At 37.6% G+C, this 16,525-nt stretch overlaps 1 protein-coding gene across 1 annotated transcript in view; it reads left to right on the top strand.

Annotated features, from left to right (window-relative positions):
- The first annotated feature begins 220 nt into the window (after positions 1-220).
- Positions 221-16,525, top strand: part of Tp53bp2 (tumor protein p53 binding protein 2) — a 63,228-nt gene continuing 46,923 nt past the window's right edge. Inside the window, exon 1 of the mRNA XM_005326514.5 lies at positions 221-515. Within this exon, the coding sequence (XP_005326571.1) occupies positions 489-515 (27 nt within the window). The 5' untranslated portion in view covers positions 221-488. The remainder of the gene's footprint in view (positions 516-16,525) is intronic.

Below are 16,525 nucleotides of genomic sequence, written 5' to 3'. Positions count from 1 at the left end.
GCGCTCTCGAGCCGCTCCACTGCGCGCCCCCGACTGCACTTTCGACCAGAGGCGAGAAAAGGTCTTTGGCTCCGCCGCCCGGGGCGCGCCCCGCCCCGCGGGTCCGCGCAGGCGCGCGCCGCAGCGGGCCCCGCGCTCCCCTCCCCCAGGCCGTCCGGCGCGTCGCGGGCGGGGCGGACGCGGGCTCGGGGGCGGGGCGGGCTTGGGCTCGGGGGCCAGGCCGGGGATTAGTTGGTTTCGGAGCGGAGGAGGGCGTTCGGGCCACCGCGAGCGCAGAGAAGACAAAGCCGTGTCCGGCGACCGGTCGGGGGGTGGGCCGTGGTTCGGTGGCGCCCCTGCACTGCGGGGGGCACCCGCGCGCCCCCGCCTTTCAACAGGTCCGCCGCGTCGCTGGCGGCCTCGCCCTCCGCTCCGCTCTGCTCCTGCGTGCCCGCGACCCCCGGAGCGCCTCCGCTCTGCCGGGGCTGCATTCTGGCCCCCCCGCTTCGATGCGGTTCGGGTCCAAAATGATGCCGGTAAGTGGGTAGACGTGCGGGGGGCGCGGGGCGTCGGGGCCGGAAGTGTACGGGTTCGCGGGCGGGGGCGTCCGCGCCGCTTGTGGGTCGGGGGCTCAGCCTCGCGGGCCCCGCCACCCGAGCCTCTGGAGGTGTGGGGAGGGTCCGAACTCCATCCTCCCAGCCCCCAGCCTGGGGCCCGAGGACACCGTCCCTGCCAGAAGGGGTCCCTCACCTGCTCCGGAGTTAGTTGAGCAGCTGGTTGGGGCCGCCGCTCGAAACTTTTACTCTTTGGGACCTGACTTTTTTGCGATTCTTTGAAGGTCAAGACTAGGGAAACCTTGAACCTTGTTTTTTTGCTTTGTCTTTCTATTTTTGATTGATCAAACTTTTTACCGGATTGGAACATAACACACTTTGAGAAGGGTACTTTGGCTTTATTTTTAGTGCAATTTCGAGCTTGATGTCTGCGATAGCAACCAAGTCACTCTTATCTCTTTGTGGAATCGGGTTTTAGTAAATACAACCTCAAAAGTTTTAGATCGCAGGAAAACGTCTGTGCCCGGCTCCTTCTGATTCCCACAGATTGTTCAAGCAAGACCTCTGGAGAGGATTAGCTGGTTCTTTGGGAGCTTCGCAGGCATGTGGCATGGCCTCCTGAAAGTTGTATTTGCTCCTCTCCCACTGAAGCGGGACCATCTTGCAGTCATCCCTTGTTCTTATGCTTCATGTGTTGAAACAAAGGAACAACCTTTCTTTTGCTTTTGCAAAACCTGAAGAATGAAGTGATAACAATTTGTTTTCTGAAGTTACACACGCAGAATATAATATGCTGTTCCCTGACCCCTTACTTGTTTCCTGGAGGACGCCCGAAACTTGCACATACTGAACAAACATAGCAGTTTGCTTAATTGGGTTTAGATGGCTTGGGATAGGTTGTCCTGCCAGAATTCAAGGAATTGGAAATGTTAATAGCATTTCGCATCTGATTTTAGTTTGATATTTATTTATGAAGTTAGGTTTGTAATGTGAATGTCCTGTATTAAAATATGGATTGTGGATAAGGGTGAAGGATTTTAAGATTTTTATTCCTTGGATTTACATTTCTTTGTCTTTAAGTAATTTTTCCAGGTGTCTGAGTTTTTTCCTGAACACAGAAGTAAAGAGACAAGGTGTTGGTTGTTGCAATATGGTCTCTTTATTAAAGATTAATTTTATGTCATGGTATCCTTTGGGGTTTCTACAAAAGGTAGAGAGTTTTTTCTTCTCCCAGGTACATACTGTGTAATCAGAATTCTTAAAAGTTATGTGCTCTTGTGATTACATTCAGTTTAGCAGGTGTGGTTCCTCTTGATTATCTTTCACAGACTGTATGATGCATGTGTACCAACTTTGAAATCAGACTAACCCTTCAGTGTTTGCTTAGCTACCACTTTTAGTGATCACAAGTCACTTAAAAAAATTGTCTCTCAGTTTCATCATCTGTAAATTGGGGATGATAATGGTATCCAGCTCTTAGAATGTTTTTCAGGATTAGAGTTACTGTTTGTGATGGAAGCCAGTAGTACAGTGCTTAGCTTGTAAGAGGTGCAAGATAAAAGCTACTACTGATTTTGTGATATTGAGTAAACAGAAGACTCTTAAACTTGAGATACATAAACAAATGAAAAAAATTTTCATTTACTAGCCGCATGTGATGTCTTTTTAGTTGTAGATGGACACAATATCTTTATTTTATCCATTCATTTTTATGTCGAGCTGAGGATGAACCCAGTGCCTCGCATATGCTAGGCAAGCACTCCTGCTGAGCCACAACCCCAGTCCATCACTGTGATATCTTAAAAAGTGTTTTTACTTAAAAAGTATTTTTAAAACTTAAAAAGTGTTCTTCATCTTTAGCTTTTAATATGCTTGGATTTTTATTCCAACATGAGTAAGATTTGTTGTATTTTATTTTAATTAAAAAAAATTTTTTTAAATGTAGTTGGACACAATACCTTTATTTCACTTATTTATTTTTTTATGTGGTGCTGAGGATTGAAGGTAAGCGCTCTACCGCTTTGCCACAACCTCAGCCCCATGTTGTATTTTATTTGGAAATTTAAAACCAATTTTTTTTTTCAGGAAAAATTATAATGCCTACTAATATAAAAATGGATAATCAGAATGTAGACAGTTGCTTTGATATACTTTTTTATTGTGGTAAAATGTACATAACTTAAAATTTATCATTATAACCATTAAGTGTTAAATTGTTTCTGTGGCATAGAGTACATTAATTGATATGCTCTTAAGGGCATTCTAAAGATAACTTTGCTTCTTAGACTGCATCATATTAAAAATGTGCAGATAAATGGATTTCATGTGTTTTCTCACCAAATGGTACAGAATCAAGTGATTTTCTTTTATGTGGGACATGAAGTGATAATTGGTCCCAACCAGAAGTGGAAGATGGGTTTAGTAGGCTAACTAAAAATAAACAGGCAAGCACTGAGAATCACAGAGATAATGATAGGGTACTGCAGAAATTGGAGTGATAATTACTCTCATTTTCGGATACCTGCCATAGCTAATATCTATGTTTTTATGATATTTCTACAAGTTGGTGAGGAGAAAACTGATTAATCTTTTGTACTTAAAACATTCTTATTTTTCCTTTATTAAAAAATAGGTTATTTGCACTTGGAGAGACTGGCTTTTTAGTGATCCACTCATTGTATTTGATTGTCGAATAGAGTCAGTTATCGAAAACAAAAATTCTAACCATTTTAAAACCACATTAGGTATCTTTTATTGACTACTTTCATTTGTGAAGTGTTATATTCAAATTTTTTTGAAAGAGCTTGGCTAACTCTAAAAGCATTTGCTGCTCTTTTCATATAACAGTTTTATAAAAATTTCTGTACCTACTGCTGAAATGGTCAAAACAAAACAAAAAACTTCATACCAAAACCACACACACTATTTGGCAGTGCCACATTAAGGCCAGGGTGCTTGACTTTGCCTGTATCACTTAGTGGTAAATGTTGCCACATCATATTTGGTGTATTTGTCCAGCTACGATAGAAATGTCCTGTATCCGTATTGTCTAGTATGGTAGTCACCAGGCACATGTGGCTACTCAACTTTGAATGTGGCTTATGGGACCAAGGAACTGAACTTTAAAAAATAATTATTTAGTTTTAATTATGTTTAAATAGTCACATGTATGTGCCTGATGGCTACTGAAGTGCAGTCAAATCAAAGTTATCACTTAGGCGTTATACAGATTACAAATAATATACGGTTTTTCTTTTTGGGGGGATGGAGTGTTGGGAATTGAATCTATGACCTTGTACGCACTAAGCACATGGTCTACCACTGAACTATACCCTTAGGCCCATGCAGGTAATATGTCAAGAAAACAATAATTTTTAAAAGTTCTATTGAAATGATCATGTGTTAATTTTTGAACTTATGGTATTTTATCTTTCAGTGCTATAGAGACATTATAATTATTTCTAGTTATTTTGTAATATTGTAAAATAAAATCTGATTGTTTAAGCTTCTGATATTGGGCATCTAGGACAAATAAATAGGATATTGCAGTGTCTTCTTTAACAGTTTTACACTTGATGAATCAAATTATTGCCTATATTAATGTTATTACTTAGTATTATCTAGTTTTGTTTGCACATATTTTCCAGTCTGAAATTGTGTTTTGAAACTAAAAATTTTTGAAGCTATAGCTGTGGAACATTAGATTTTTTTTTTAATTTAATATTTATTTTTTAGTTTTTGGCTGACATAACATCTTTGTTTGTATGTGGTGCTGAGGATCGAACCCAGGCCGAACACATGCCAGGCGAGCTCGCTACCACTTGTGCCACATCCCCAGCCCGGAACATTAGATTTATATGATATACTATGTTCTGAAAAAATTCCTTTCTATTGAATAATAATGTGGTAACTTAACTTAGATCAGATTTGATTCCAGAATCAAGTTTAGATTAGGTTCTTAAAGACTGGTTCCTGTCTTTATAGATTGTAATTCTGAAAGGCTGTTAGGCAGAACATCTATTTTTAAAAAATGTGCAAAACATCTCACATTTCATGTGCTATATAGTTAATTTAGTTGCCTTGTGATTTTAGTTATATTAATGAAAAGACATTGGAATTTTCTGTATTTTTACCTGGTTTGGAGAAACCAGGTTTAGACTTTATAAAGAAACTTGTACAAGTATACGCCTGCTTATATTTTAAAAAGTGAAGAGAATTTATCTGGAAGGGACCCCCGAGGGTCATTTATTTATATTCTACTTCTAGGAAGAACTACTTTCCTTACTCTTCATTCCCTTCTCCTACCAGCAGTGAAAACAATAAAACAAACTTTTCTCTTCTGGAGCTTTTAAGGAATACGGTAGACCTTTATCTCTTTTGGTGATCTACCATAGTGTGTGGCACTCCTCCAAAAGTCTTTCTAAAGCTAATTTAACCCCCCCACCCATCCATTCTTGAAGCCTGCATGTTTTCCAGTCTCTTTTAAGCTAAGATAGAATAGTTGCATACCAACACATGCTAGTATGGTTTGTCGTGTATTATAAACTTTTCCCCAGCTTTCTCTATAAGGAGTGTCTCAAAGAATAAGAAGATTGAGGTATAAAGATTTAGGAATCCAGAGTGTTCTTTTCAATTCTTTCCATTTAATCAAGCTGAACATTATTTAAATATTTGTGTTTTGATGGTGTGCTAGGTATTTAACAGAACATTTTCTTAGTTGGAATGAGAAAAGAAAACAATAGGTAATATGAGTAGGCATGAGCATATACTTAAGTTGTTGTGGTAGGTGAAATCCTCCATTTTACTGGAGTAAAGTGGGGCAGTCTTGGTTACTGAAAGGTCCTTTCAGAGAGCATGAAATATTAAGGAGGCAGATTCTTAAAACAAATAGCATATTACCTTATCAGAGGAAAACTGTCTTATCAAAGAAATGGAAATTCACACATTGTTAGATGATGGTTAGGAAAACTAGTTTCACAGACTTAGCAACTGTGGTCATTTTTAGTTTTTTTCCTTCCATAAAATATGAAACAAATTATTTATTTGGATGATAATAGATAAATCTTCAGTGAAAATGTCCATTTGTTCGGTAAGTACCAAACTTTCAAAACATACATCAATTGTTTTTCTAGAGTAAAATTCATAACTTAGTACTATGTCATTTAAATTTCAAACGTTTCAATGAATTCCTAAAAATTCCTTAGGGTACGAAAGCGTAGAAAAGTTAGTAGAAAACCATAAGAATAAACTATTGTAGAACACTAATTTAAACTGTTAGTGGTGATAATAAAAAATGATAAAGGCGATTAACATTTTTTCCACTGTAGAAGGAGCAGTTTATATAAAAACCCAGGGGATTGGAAGCCCTGCTGTCTTACTTTCCTTCCAGGGCAGACAAAGAGATTTTTACTGAGAACTCCTCACTCTAACAGTGCCCAGTAATTTAGGTTCCTCATCCTATCTTATACCCTTATTATACTGTGAAGTTGATCTTCCCATTCTCATTCAGCAGATAAGGACTTTGAGGCTCAGCGGGTTTAAGTAATTTGCTCCTGGTCATTCCAGAGAAATGAGATTTGGACCAGGTTCATGTACAAATACATGTTTTGTTCAAGATTGTAAATGTCTAGGTTATAATATTTTTATATACTCGATTGGACAAACAGTAGTCATAATATTCTTTTGGCTAATGGTAAATTCAGATATTGCCATTTAGAGAATAATTATTTTTGGAGTAGAAAAAGAAAAACATCTTTCCCTGTTGAAATCCAAACTGGATAAAAAGAACGAACAGTCTCTTATCAAGGTTCAAATAAGATGGATGTGTTTGCCGTCTTGTGGGCAAGGAAACATCCTGGAATTTATGTGCTTATACCTAAGACTGACATTTCAAATGGGCACAATTCCTAGGGACTCCTTCAGAGACCTGGAGGAAGCCCTGCAGGCCATTACTTAGTGGGCAGTTGGGAGAGTGGCAAGAACTGAAGTGAGAGGACTTGATAGCATATAGATTTTCTTGGGCTAAGGGCAAGAGTAGGTGGTGTGAGAAGGGATGTGGTAGCCAGTTGAGTTTTAGGTAGTAAAAATGGCATAATTTGATTAACTAGAAACATTGATTTTGTTGCTGTATGGAAAATGGATCTTAGAGGTGCTGCCAATAAAGACTTGGATAGGTGGGAAGTGTACGAAGGTTTAGAACTCTGTCAAAGGAGCTGGGTATGGTGATGTATACATGTAATCCTCAATACTAGGAAGGCTGAGGAAAGAGGATCTCAAGTTTGAGGCCAGCCTGGGCAACTTCCTGAGACCCTGTCTCAAAAATGAAAAAATACAAAAGGGCTGGGGAGGTAGTTGAGAGGTAGAACACTTCTGAGTTCAGTCCCCAGTACCCTCCACCCCTGCCCCTTAAACTCCACCACAGGAAAGTCTGCAGATAGATGTCAAAAAAGAGTAAAAGATGTAATTGTTTAATTACATTCAGGGCCAGCTGATAGTAGGAACTGGTGGTGGATTCAATCAACTGAGTTTGCCACTTGCTTACCTAACTTGGTCTGAGTGACAATTTGGAATCCCCAAAGGTGAGAGAAAAAACAGTAGCACTTACCCAGGGTTGCAAGTAAGAGAGGCAGGAATAGTGGAATGTCTCTGCCATATCCCTCCCTAAGTTCCTTCCCGGGAGACTGAAGAGAAACAACTTTCCATCTTATCAGAGAGTGATCCCAGACATGGAACCTAGGGCTTTGTATATGCTAGGCAAGACTCTCCCACTGAGCCATATCCTCAACTCTTTTTAAAATTTTAAGACAGATCTTGTCAAGTTGCCAAGGCTGGCCTTCTTCCCTAGTTACTGGAATTCCATGTGTGCGCCACCATGGCTGGCTAGGTTTCTTGCCTTTAGTGTTTTCATTCAATACTCTGCTTCCCTGGTTGTCTCTCTGAGCAGCACTATCTTTTCCTTCCCTGGAATTCCTCTAGATGGACTTCTGTTATAGCGTTAAATACGAACTCCTTAGCTTAGGTATCAAGTTCCTTTGTTGTCTAAGTTAGTGGATTTCAGCCTTTTTGTGTAATACATTTCCCCAGAAATTATAGCCACAGAGTGGAAGTGATCAAAAAAGACTTAAAACACCAGTGTTAGCGATTAAAGTGCTGCACTGGCCAAGGCAGAAGAGTAGTATGTGTGCCTTGCCCCTGGTCACCGGCATTTCCCCTGCTTTCCTTGGAGTTGTGTTGCCGCTCAGGAAGATCTGTTTATTTCCCCCTCTAGGGTCCTCAGGGGATCTCATTAGGATCCTATGCTTATGTTAGGGCTTCCTCTTGTTCACAGTGAGTTGTACCCCGTTGTATCCTGCTCTCCACAACCTACTCTGCTCCATTGGACTTTGCCAACAGTGTGAGAGTGTTTGTGTGTGTGTAAAACAAATTTTATACATTTAAAATTTTTGTAGCACATTTGTGGCTCGTGGATTGAGGATTACTTAAGACAGCAAGCTGGGTTTTCTCTTGTCTCTGTGCTTTATACATGTTTCACTATCTGCATGGTCCTCTTCCTGCTTGTCTTGCGCATGCTTCAGTTTTCAGCTCAGTAGACCTGTTGTGAAGTCATCTTCTCCCTGAAGGGCTTTTCTTCCCCCTGTTCTCATTGGACCTTAAGTGTACCTCCACTAGGAAGTTCTCTCATTTTGGAGTCATTGTTTGCAGTGCTTCTTCCTTGTTCAATAAACCTCCTTGAGGGTGTAGGCACCATGCCTTTCCATCTGTGTTTCTCGCACTTAGCACAGCATTGGACTTTTTGTGAATGAATAAATATTTTTAAATTTTCTGTGGTGAGGATAGGTCTTGCCTACACTAAATAGCAAAGTGTGAGGTAGAAAGGAAAGAACTAGAAGCAATGGATTGGCTGTACTCGTAGCATCATGGACGGTCTTAAAAATAGAGTGCTTAGAGAATAAAAATTTAAAAAAAAAGTGAAATATATAACATTATTTTTATATAAAATGAGTCACAGGCCCACAAAGCAGTGATAATTTTAGGAGAAAGCCTACCAATATTAAACTTACAAAATTTAATTTTATAAGGAGAAGGGCAGAGGGGAAGAATTAACTAAGTATATTTTTAGTTCTTTTAATTTATTTGTTGATTGTTTATGAAAACTCTTGAAAGTAGAAGTAGCCTCAAGGTGAGTTGCTTTGGGAAATGTGTTTGGAATTTGAAATCTGTCTAAATTTAGCTGTAGGCACAGTTGAAAAGGAGAGATTTATTAACTTTCCCCAGAGTAGCAGAATGCTTTGTCTTTTTTCATTCCATTGTCTGCCTTTTGAAAAAGCACGCTCTGAAGTTATGCCATGCGTTTAATGGATAAATGAATGTTTCTTGATGTGAATGTACTGATTGTCATGTTCTAGTCTCCTGTTCTTGTTCCCTTCTTCCATGGAACTTTGCATCCCTGACTTATAGTATCATTGGTTTACTTGAACAGGTATGTGTTGTATATATACTATGTGTAAAATCAGAGTGCTCTTTGGAGAGTGAGGGATAATGGTGGAGGAGAAAAACGGGAAGTATTTCAAACCCCAAACCTTTGTCTTAAAGAAATTTTTAGACCAGTGGGATAGATAAGACAGATACAGACACCTATGTGGGAGTGATTGCAGAGTGGCAAAGAAAAAAATTTACTTCTGCTGGAGTGTTGGGTGTTCTGTGGTCTTCTTGCCTCAGAACTCTAATGACCTTTCCTTTGCAATAAAGCCAACCCTCATTCTGACCTGGACTAGGGCAAGTTTTATGCTCTTTGAATTATTCTAGATGAATGGGGATGACTTCAACACTAAGGGACAGGGTCTAGGGAGCAGGGAACCTATTCTGATGTGAGAAGTGAGGAAAAATATGTTTTTGGGGATTTCTTATTTGGTGATTTGAGGAGGAGGAAATTATATGTTCCAATTATACATGGAACATATAATTTAAAATATATGTTCTTAGTACAGGCTGAACATCCCTGACCCAAAAGTTCCAAAACCTGAAACTTTTTTTATTTTATTTTTTTTGGTGTATGTGTATGGGTATGTGTGTGTGTGTGTGTGTAAAGCAAGTTTTATATATTAAAAGTTTTTGCAGCATATCTTGTGATACCAAAAGAGAAAAAATTTTACACCTGACCTTATGTGATGGGTTGTAGTCAAAACACAGGTGCTTTAGGATTATTGTATAAAATTACCTTCAGGCTGTGTGTATAAGGTGTATATGAAGCATATGAATTTTGTGTTTAGACTTGGGGTACTGATTCTAAGATTTCCCACATATATGTGCAGATATTTTTAAAAAAAAAACACCAAACAAACAAAACCCCCCAAATTCCCCTAAATCAGAAATAACTTCTGGTTCCAAGCATTGCCACATCCCCAGCCCTATTTTTATTTAGAGACAGGATCTCACTGAGTTGCTTAGCACCTCACTTTTTGCTGAGGCTAGTTTTGAACTCTAATCCTCCTGTCTCCACCTCCCAAGTTGGTGTGATTACAGGTGTGCACCACTGTGCCCGGCCCAAGCATTTTTGATAAGGGAAACTCATATTTCTTTTTTTAAAAAATATTTTTTAGATGTTGATGAACCTCTATTTTATTCCTTTATTTATATGCAGTGCCGAGAATTGAATCCACTGCCTCACATATGCTTGGCAAGTGCACTACCACTGAGCCACAACCCCAGCCCCCCATTCTATGTTTCTTATAATTGAATTGGAATTCTCTGAAATTCAGAAATGCAAAGATAAATACAAGTGGATGTGGATTGTGATGTTTTGATATTGTTATTGAGATAACTATTGACATTATAATAGCTTATATTAGATATCATTTATACATACTGCTGTTCAACTTGGGAGGCTGAGACAGGAGGATTGAGAGTTCAAAACCAGCCTCAGCAAAAAGTGAGGTGCTAAGCAACTCAGTGAGACCCTGTCTCTAAAGTACAAAATAGGGCTGGGGATGTGGCTCATTTGTTGAGTGCCACTGAATTTAATCTCTGGTACACTGCCCCCCAAAATACACACATACACACACACTGCTGTTATCTATCAAGCCACTAATACTGTCTGAACATTATTTATAGCAACTTACTCAGAAACGTAATTTTATGTTAGTTGCTTACATAAAATCTTCTAATGAAGTAGTTTTCAAGCTTAAGTATGCTTGCATGGGTGGGATTCTAATTTAGGGGGTTTGGGTTGGGGCCTGGATTTTGTGCTTCTGACAGGTTCCCAGGTGATGCTGATGCTCTTGGTCTGGAGACCATGCTTTAAGAATCAGTACTTTAGTTACTTTTCCTTTGTAATAAAGCCCACCCTCATTCTGACCTACAGTGCCCTACAGGAGCTAGGACCTGGTTCCCTCTCTCTGCTTTCATTGGTATGTGACTGTTCCTGATGTGTTGCTCTTTCTGGTGGTGCAACAGTCTAAGCTCATCCCTACCTCAGGGCCTTTTCATAGAATGTCTTCAAGATGATTCAAGTGCTGGCTTCTCCTTAATCATAATTAGCCATTATCAGTCTCTTCTCTGTGCCCAAAGGAATGCAAGCTTTTTCATCACTATTCCTATTACGTAAACTGTGCTTGCATAATAGGCACTCAGTAAATATTAATGGTTGAGTGAATCAAAGACATTAATGTCAGCAAAGAGTTGGGATTGAGAGGAAGACATGGAACCAGGAGCAACTTTATTAGTAACTGACATTGATAAGACATTATGCCTGTAAGTCACAGTGTAGAAGTGACAGTTGCTTCTGTTACCACATATGAAGTGGTTATGTTACCAGACAGCTAAGACCAGAGGTTACTTGCTGTTAGAACACTAATTTTTAATGTGCAAACAATTTCCCCCACAATTAAAGTAATCATTTTTTGCTGTATCCTTTTTCCCCAGAATATTGATTATGTTAGATAATGATTGATTCTAGATGTTACTGAATGAATGACCAGAATATTCCATGTGTGATCAACTTTTTTAGCAGAATATTGTTGAAATTGATACTGAGACTACTTTGATATCCAAATTCCAATTTGCTAAAAGTGACCAAAGAAATAGTTTGTGATGTAAAAAAGAATCCCATTGGGTATGATTTTAGGATTTTTGCTTTAACTCAGATTTGACTGATAATGGCTAATGGGCTAATGCCATAATAAAAAGTGATACACTTGGTATAAAAGTTATCATTGGGCCTTAATAGAACATTGGTAGACATAACTCATGGTAATTGATGGAAGATTTGTAAAAGTTTAATGACCCCAAGAGTTAACTCTAGGTGGGAGAAACAGCTTAGAAATCATATAAGGCCTTTGTAAGCAGTTATCTTCTGATAACTAATAAAGTTGGAACATATCATCTGGGAGGCTGGGGAGTGTCTCTGGGGTAAAGTACTGGAGCTCCTGAGAGGCGGGCTTCACAGAGACCCTGTGAAATGCTCTGTCAGAAAGCAGTTGGGGAGATGTGGGACAGTCCAGGCTGAGGTATTGAGCAGAACAAGTGTGCAGAAGGATGGCATCTTAGCCCACAACGAGGGCCAGGAATGACTGAATTAGAGAGCAAAACTGACCATCTCATCCCTGTGTGCATTGTCTGCCAGCAGAGTGGCCATCAGAGCATATAGCCAGGTCTGTATGGAGCAGCAGGCACAATATCCCAGAAGATGAGAATGATTTGCATCTTGTTTCTAAGCACCTTCAGCGTTATAAGTAAGTCATGGTTAGGCTAAATGTGTGAGTTTGAGATTCAGAGAGGCTTTGGTTGATGTTGCTTTTGCTTGCTCAGGTTAAAGGATACCTGGTGGCTTCCTTCTCTTCCAGAAGTGTTCTGGGGCCTTCCTTCATGAGTGTTTACAATAAAATATAAAAATGAAGAAATAGTTCACATTTATTTCTCCACAGAGGAATTATCAAATCCAGAAACCCTTCAGATGTTTCTCTAATCTCTTTACTAGGATAATTAGCTGGCCAATCTGTGGGGAGTTGCCTGTGAGTTGTGATATTTGAGAATTTGTTGCTCTTTTTATAGATAGTTCATTTTTCTTTAAAAGATACTTTTTTCGCCTTATGCCCTTTTTTCTCTTAGGCAAACCTAGGGGATTTGAGTTTTTGTAAATTAGAAAGCTGAAGGTGTTACTGCAGAGCTTTAATTTCCTGTCTCTGATAAGGAACATCTTACACTCCTGGTTCCTTTCTTTTTTTTCTATGGAACTTCATATGATTTTTAAAAAATCAATTGAATAATTAAGCCTCTGACAAAGCAAATTTCTTGTAAAAATGCCCTAGCCATTTTTTAAATTTCCTCTTGTAAAAGTCATTCAAATTTTAATCTAAAATAACTCTTCTTTGAAAAAGAATCATTCTTATGTCAATGACATAACAGTTACAGTGAATACTTACTCTATAACAATAGAGTGCTTAAAAATAAATCTATAACCCATTCTTTTTAAATAAAAGTTATCTATGTCCTTGGTTTTTTGGAAGGGCAAGTCTACATTTGGATGTGACTGGCATGAATTACTGTACAGTATGTGTAGGGGTTGCCTTTTCTTTACCTTAGTTTTCTTTCTTTTAAAATTGATCACTGTACGAGGTAGAAATAAGTAGTAATCATTATGTTAAGTAGACTTTTAGGTTGTAAATTATTGTAAATGTATTTCAGCTTTGAAATTTGAAAAAATTTAAAAGACTTCAGTTGCTTTCTTATACTACTGATTTAATTTTTGTTTTTTCCATTCACGTCATTTCATATGTACATCTGTTTTAAAGGGGCTATAATTTACAGTTTAATACTGTGTTATGTAACTTTATCTGACTTTTTATACTTAGAGTAATTGGTAGCTGGGTCATTCCATTCTTGCCAGCACATGTATTTTAACTTACTCTGTTCCATGTTGCTGGACATTTACTTTTCCACTTTATTGTTTATAGATCTAACACTGTAGTGAAAATTTAAGGCCTTTAGAATTTTTCTTCACTTCAGTATTTCTTTGGGATAAATTTCCTGGAAAAGCTACATAATCTGTAGCTTTTGTTACATAGTTCATTTCATTTTCTGAATTGAATTTTTAACAGTTTATAGTACTATCCATTGTATCTTTGAGTGAATCACTTTCCTAAAACTTCACCTATGTTGCTTTAATCTAATCTTTCAGTTGAAGAGAATAGTTGTGAGTGTGGTACCTTGCTTTAATTTACATCTTCTCCCCATATTTTTCCATTTGTATTGTCTGTGTGATCTCTTTTATCTCTACTGCTCTGAAATATGCTTTAGAATTTATTGTTTATTGATTAATCTCTTTTCCTTGTGGACCATACTACAAAAAATGACATTCCTACTGGGCTTGTAATCTTGGTGACTTGGGAGACTGTGGCAGGAGGATAGCAGGTTTAAGGCCAGCCTCAGCAATTTAGAGAAGCTCTAAGCAACTCAAAATAAAAAATACAAAGGGCTGGGAATGTGGCTCAGTGGTTAAGTGCCCCTGGGTTCAATTTCTGATACCAAAAATGGGGAAAAAAAATAAAAAGACATTCCTAATTTACAATTTGAAAAGAAGTTAACATTTTAATGTATGTATGGTTTATTTACTTATTTTTTCAAATTAATTAATTAATTTTAATTAGGTATATATGACAGAATGCATTTTGATTCATTGTACACAGTTGCAGCACAACTTTGCACTTCTGTGGTTGTGCGCACTGTAAGTCACACCGTATGTGCAGTCATACATATGTGTACCTAGGGTAATGATGTCCATCTCATTCCACCATCTTTCCTGCTACCATGCACCACCCTCCCAACTTTCCCTCTCCTTTGCCCAATCAGAGTTCCTCCATTTTTCCCATGCCTCCCCCTGGTTTATATGGTTACGGAGAAGAGCTGATCTGACATCCACTGCTGCTATTAAAGGGAAGAAAAGCTGTCTCTTTGTTGCTATCTAAGCTAGACATTGGAAGCATTTTCAGATGTCCCAGCAACTTATTGTCTTTGCAGTATGGGTGCATCTATAAAGACTGATGTGTTGTTTTGACCTTTGGTTGCTGCACTCTTGAAGAAATAATTTACCTCATGGGTTTTCAGAAGCACTTTTGTGGTTTGAGACAGAATAAATTTCTCGCCACAGCATTTTAGAGGATTTAACTCTAGGGAGCCCCATTTTGCTTGTTTCCATGTGGAAAAGCAGCTACTGATGTCATTTTTATTTTCTTGAGAATATGCCATTTTAAAAAATATAAAATATCAATAAGACAAGATGGTATTTTGGAAGTAAGGTTACTACAGATTTTTAAAAAATATTATTTTATGCTCTCCATTAGTTTATTCCTCTTGGTTGAAACCTCAGTCTAGAACATTTTCATCACCTCCTAAAAACTCACACTTTTTACTAATCACTCCTTTTCTTCCTCTGCTTTTCAGCTCCTGGCAGTCATTAATCTGGTTTTTTTTTTTTTTTTTTTTTGGTATCCTTGGATTTGCATGTGCTGGACATTGCACATAAATGGGATCACAAACTATGTAGTCTTTGCCTGGTTTCTATTACATAGTACAGTGTTTTCAAGATTCATGTTGTAGCATGTATCAGTACTTTCATATCTTGTAATGACTTTCATTACATTCTAAAGTAGTGTACTTTGAAGATACATTTCTTGATTGCTTGTTTTTATTGGCCCTAACTAAAGTGGAGACAGCAAGGTAACCCAGGAAAAGCACTATCAAATATTTGTCTGATAACAAAGATCCAGGGAAGCACTAATGTGTGTGAATACAAATGACACCTTATATTTATCTTAGTGTTTTTATCACTGATTGATTAAAAAATCAATTTGATGGGCTGGGGTTGTGGCTCAGATGTAGAGCACTTGCCTAGTATGCATGAGGTACTGGATTTGATCCTCAGCACCACATAAAAATAAAATAAAGATATTGTGTCCACTTATAACTAAAAAATAAATATTAAAAAATAAATTTGATCATAAAAATAGTAGGATGTAGTCATTTTAGAATATTTAAGCATAAATATTTTAAAAAATTCACTTTATAATCGCACCTCTAAAGTATAACAACTATTAATTTGATGGTTATAACTTCGGGCTTTTTTCTACATGTATTACATATATGAGTTCTATATATATTTTTTTAATATATAGGTTTTTTTTCTGTGTGTGTGTGTGTGTCTTTTCTGTGTTCTTTTTCATTTGCATAGTAGGATATGATGAGTACCATTTCTTAACAAAACGGATACATTTTTGAAAGTTTTGGTGTTTGTTTTTTCCTTGTGAAATGTTTTGGTGTTAGATAATGGATATTGTTTAGTTTATTTTTATTATTAGAGGTCATGATTCTAGGCCAAGATTGTTGTTTTCTGAAGGACTTAGTTAATAGAGTAGCCTAAAATTTCTTTTAAGTAAATTATATTTATCAATATTCCAATAAAACTACTTCACCCAAAAGAAGGAGCTGCTCCTCTTGCTTTTATTTTTGTTATTCAGGGAATTAAATTGCAGTTTTGAAGTATTTCTTTATGATTTGGAGAGCTGATTTATGAAACAAAACATAAAAGAAGCAATGTAAAGAACATATGCTTGCATGTTTTCTTTAGTTTAATCACTTCTCTCTTTTTTCTTCTTTACCTTTTTTGTTTTCTTCCAATTAATGGAAGGAGAAGGGGATTGATATTTATTGGGGAAAAAATTCATGTTTCACTTTCTCCATAAAATTATAAATAATTTTAAGTTAGCACGTGAAAAATCTACTATTGTAGCTAGATTATAAATTAAAAGATCTGAAGCAAGCTTTATTTAACCTTTATTTCTTGAGGACATACTTATGTCTATAAACTTAAAGAGTATATGAAATGAGTTTTAAATGTCTGTTTCAAAAGGTGTAATGCCTTCATTTTGTTCTTATAATCATATGTCTCTGGGGGGAGAAGTAGCAGTTACGGATACTGTAATCCACTGATCAGTTTGGAA

Source organism: Ictidomys tridecemlineatus, chromosome 10 (genome assembly GCF_052094955.1).
Source record: "Ictidomys tridecemlineatus isolate mIctTri1 chromosome 10, mIctTri1.hap1, whole genome shotgun sequence".
In the NCBI taxonomy this organism is placed as follows: domain Eukaryota; kingdom Metazoa; phylum Chordata; class Mammalia; order Rodentia; family Sciuridae; genus Ictidomys; species Ictidomys tridecemlineatus.
The sequence above is the reverse complement of the archived record's forward strand: the minus strand, read 5'-3'. Positions and strand labels throughout refer to the sequence as shown.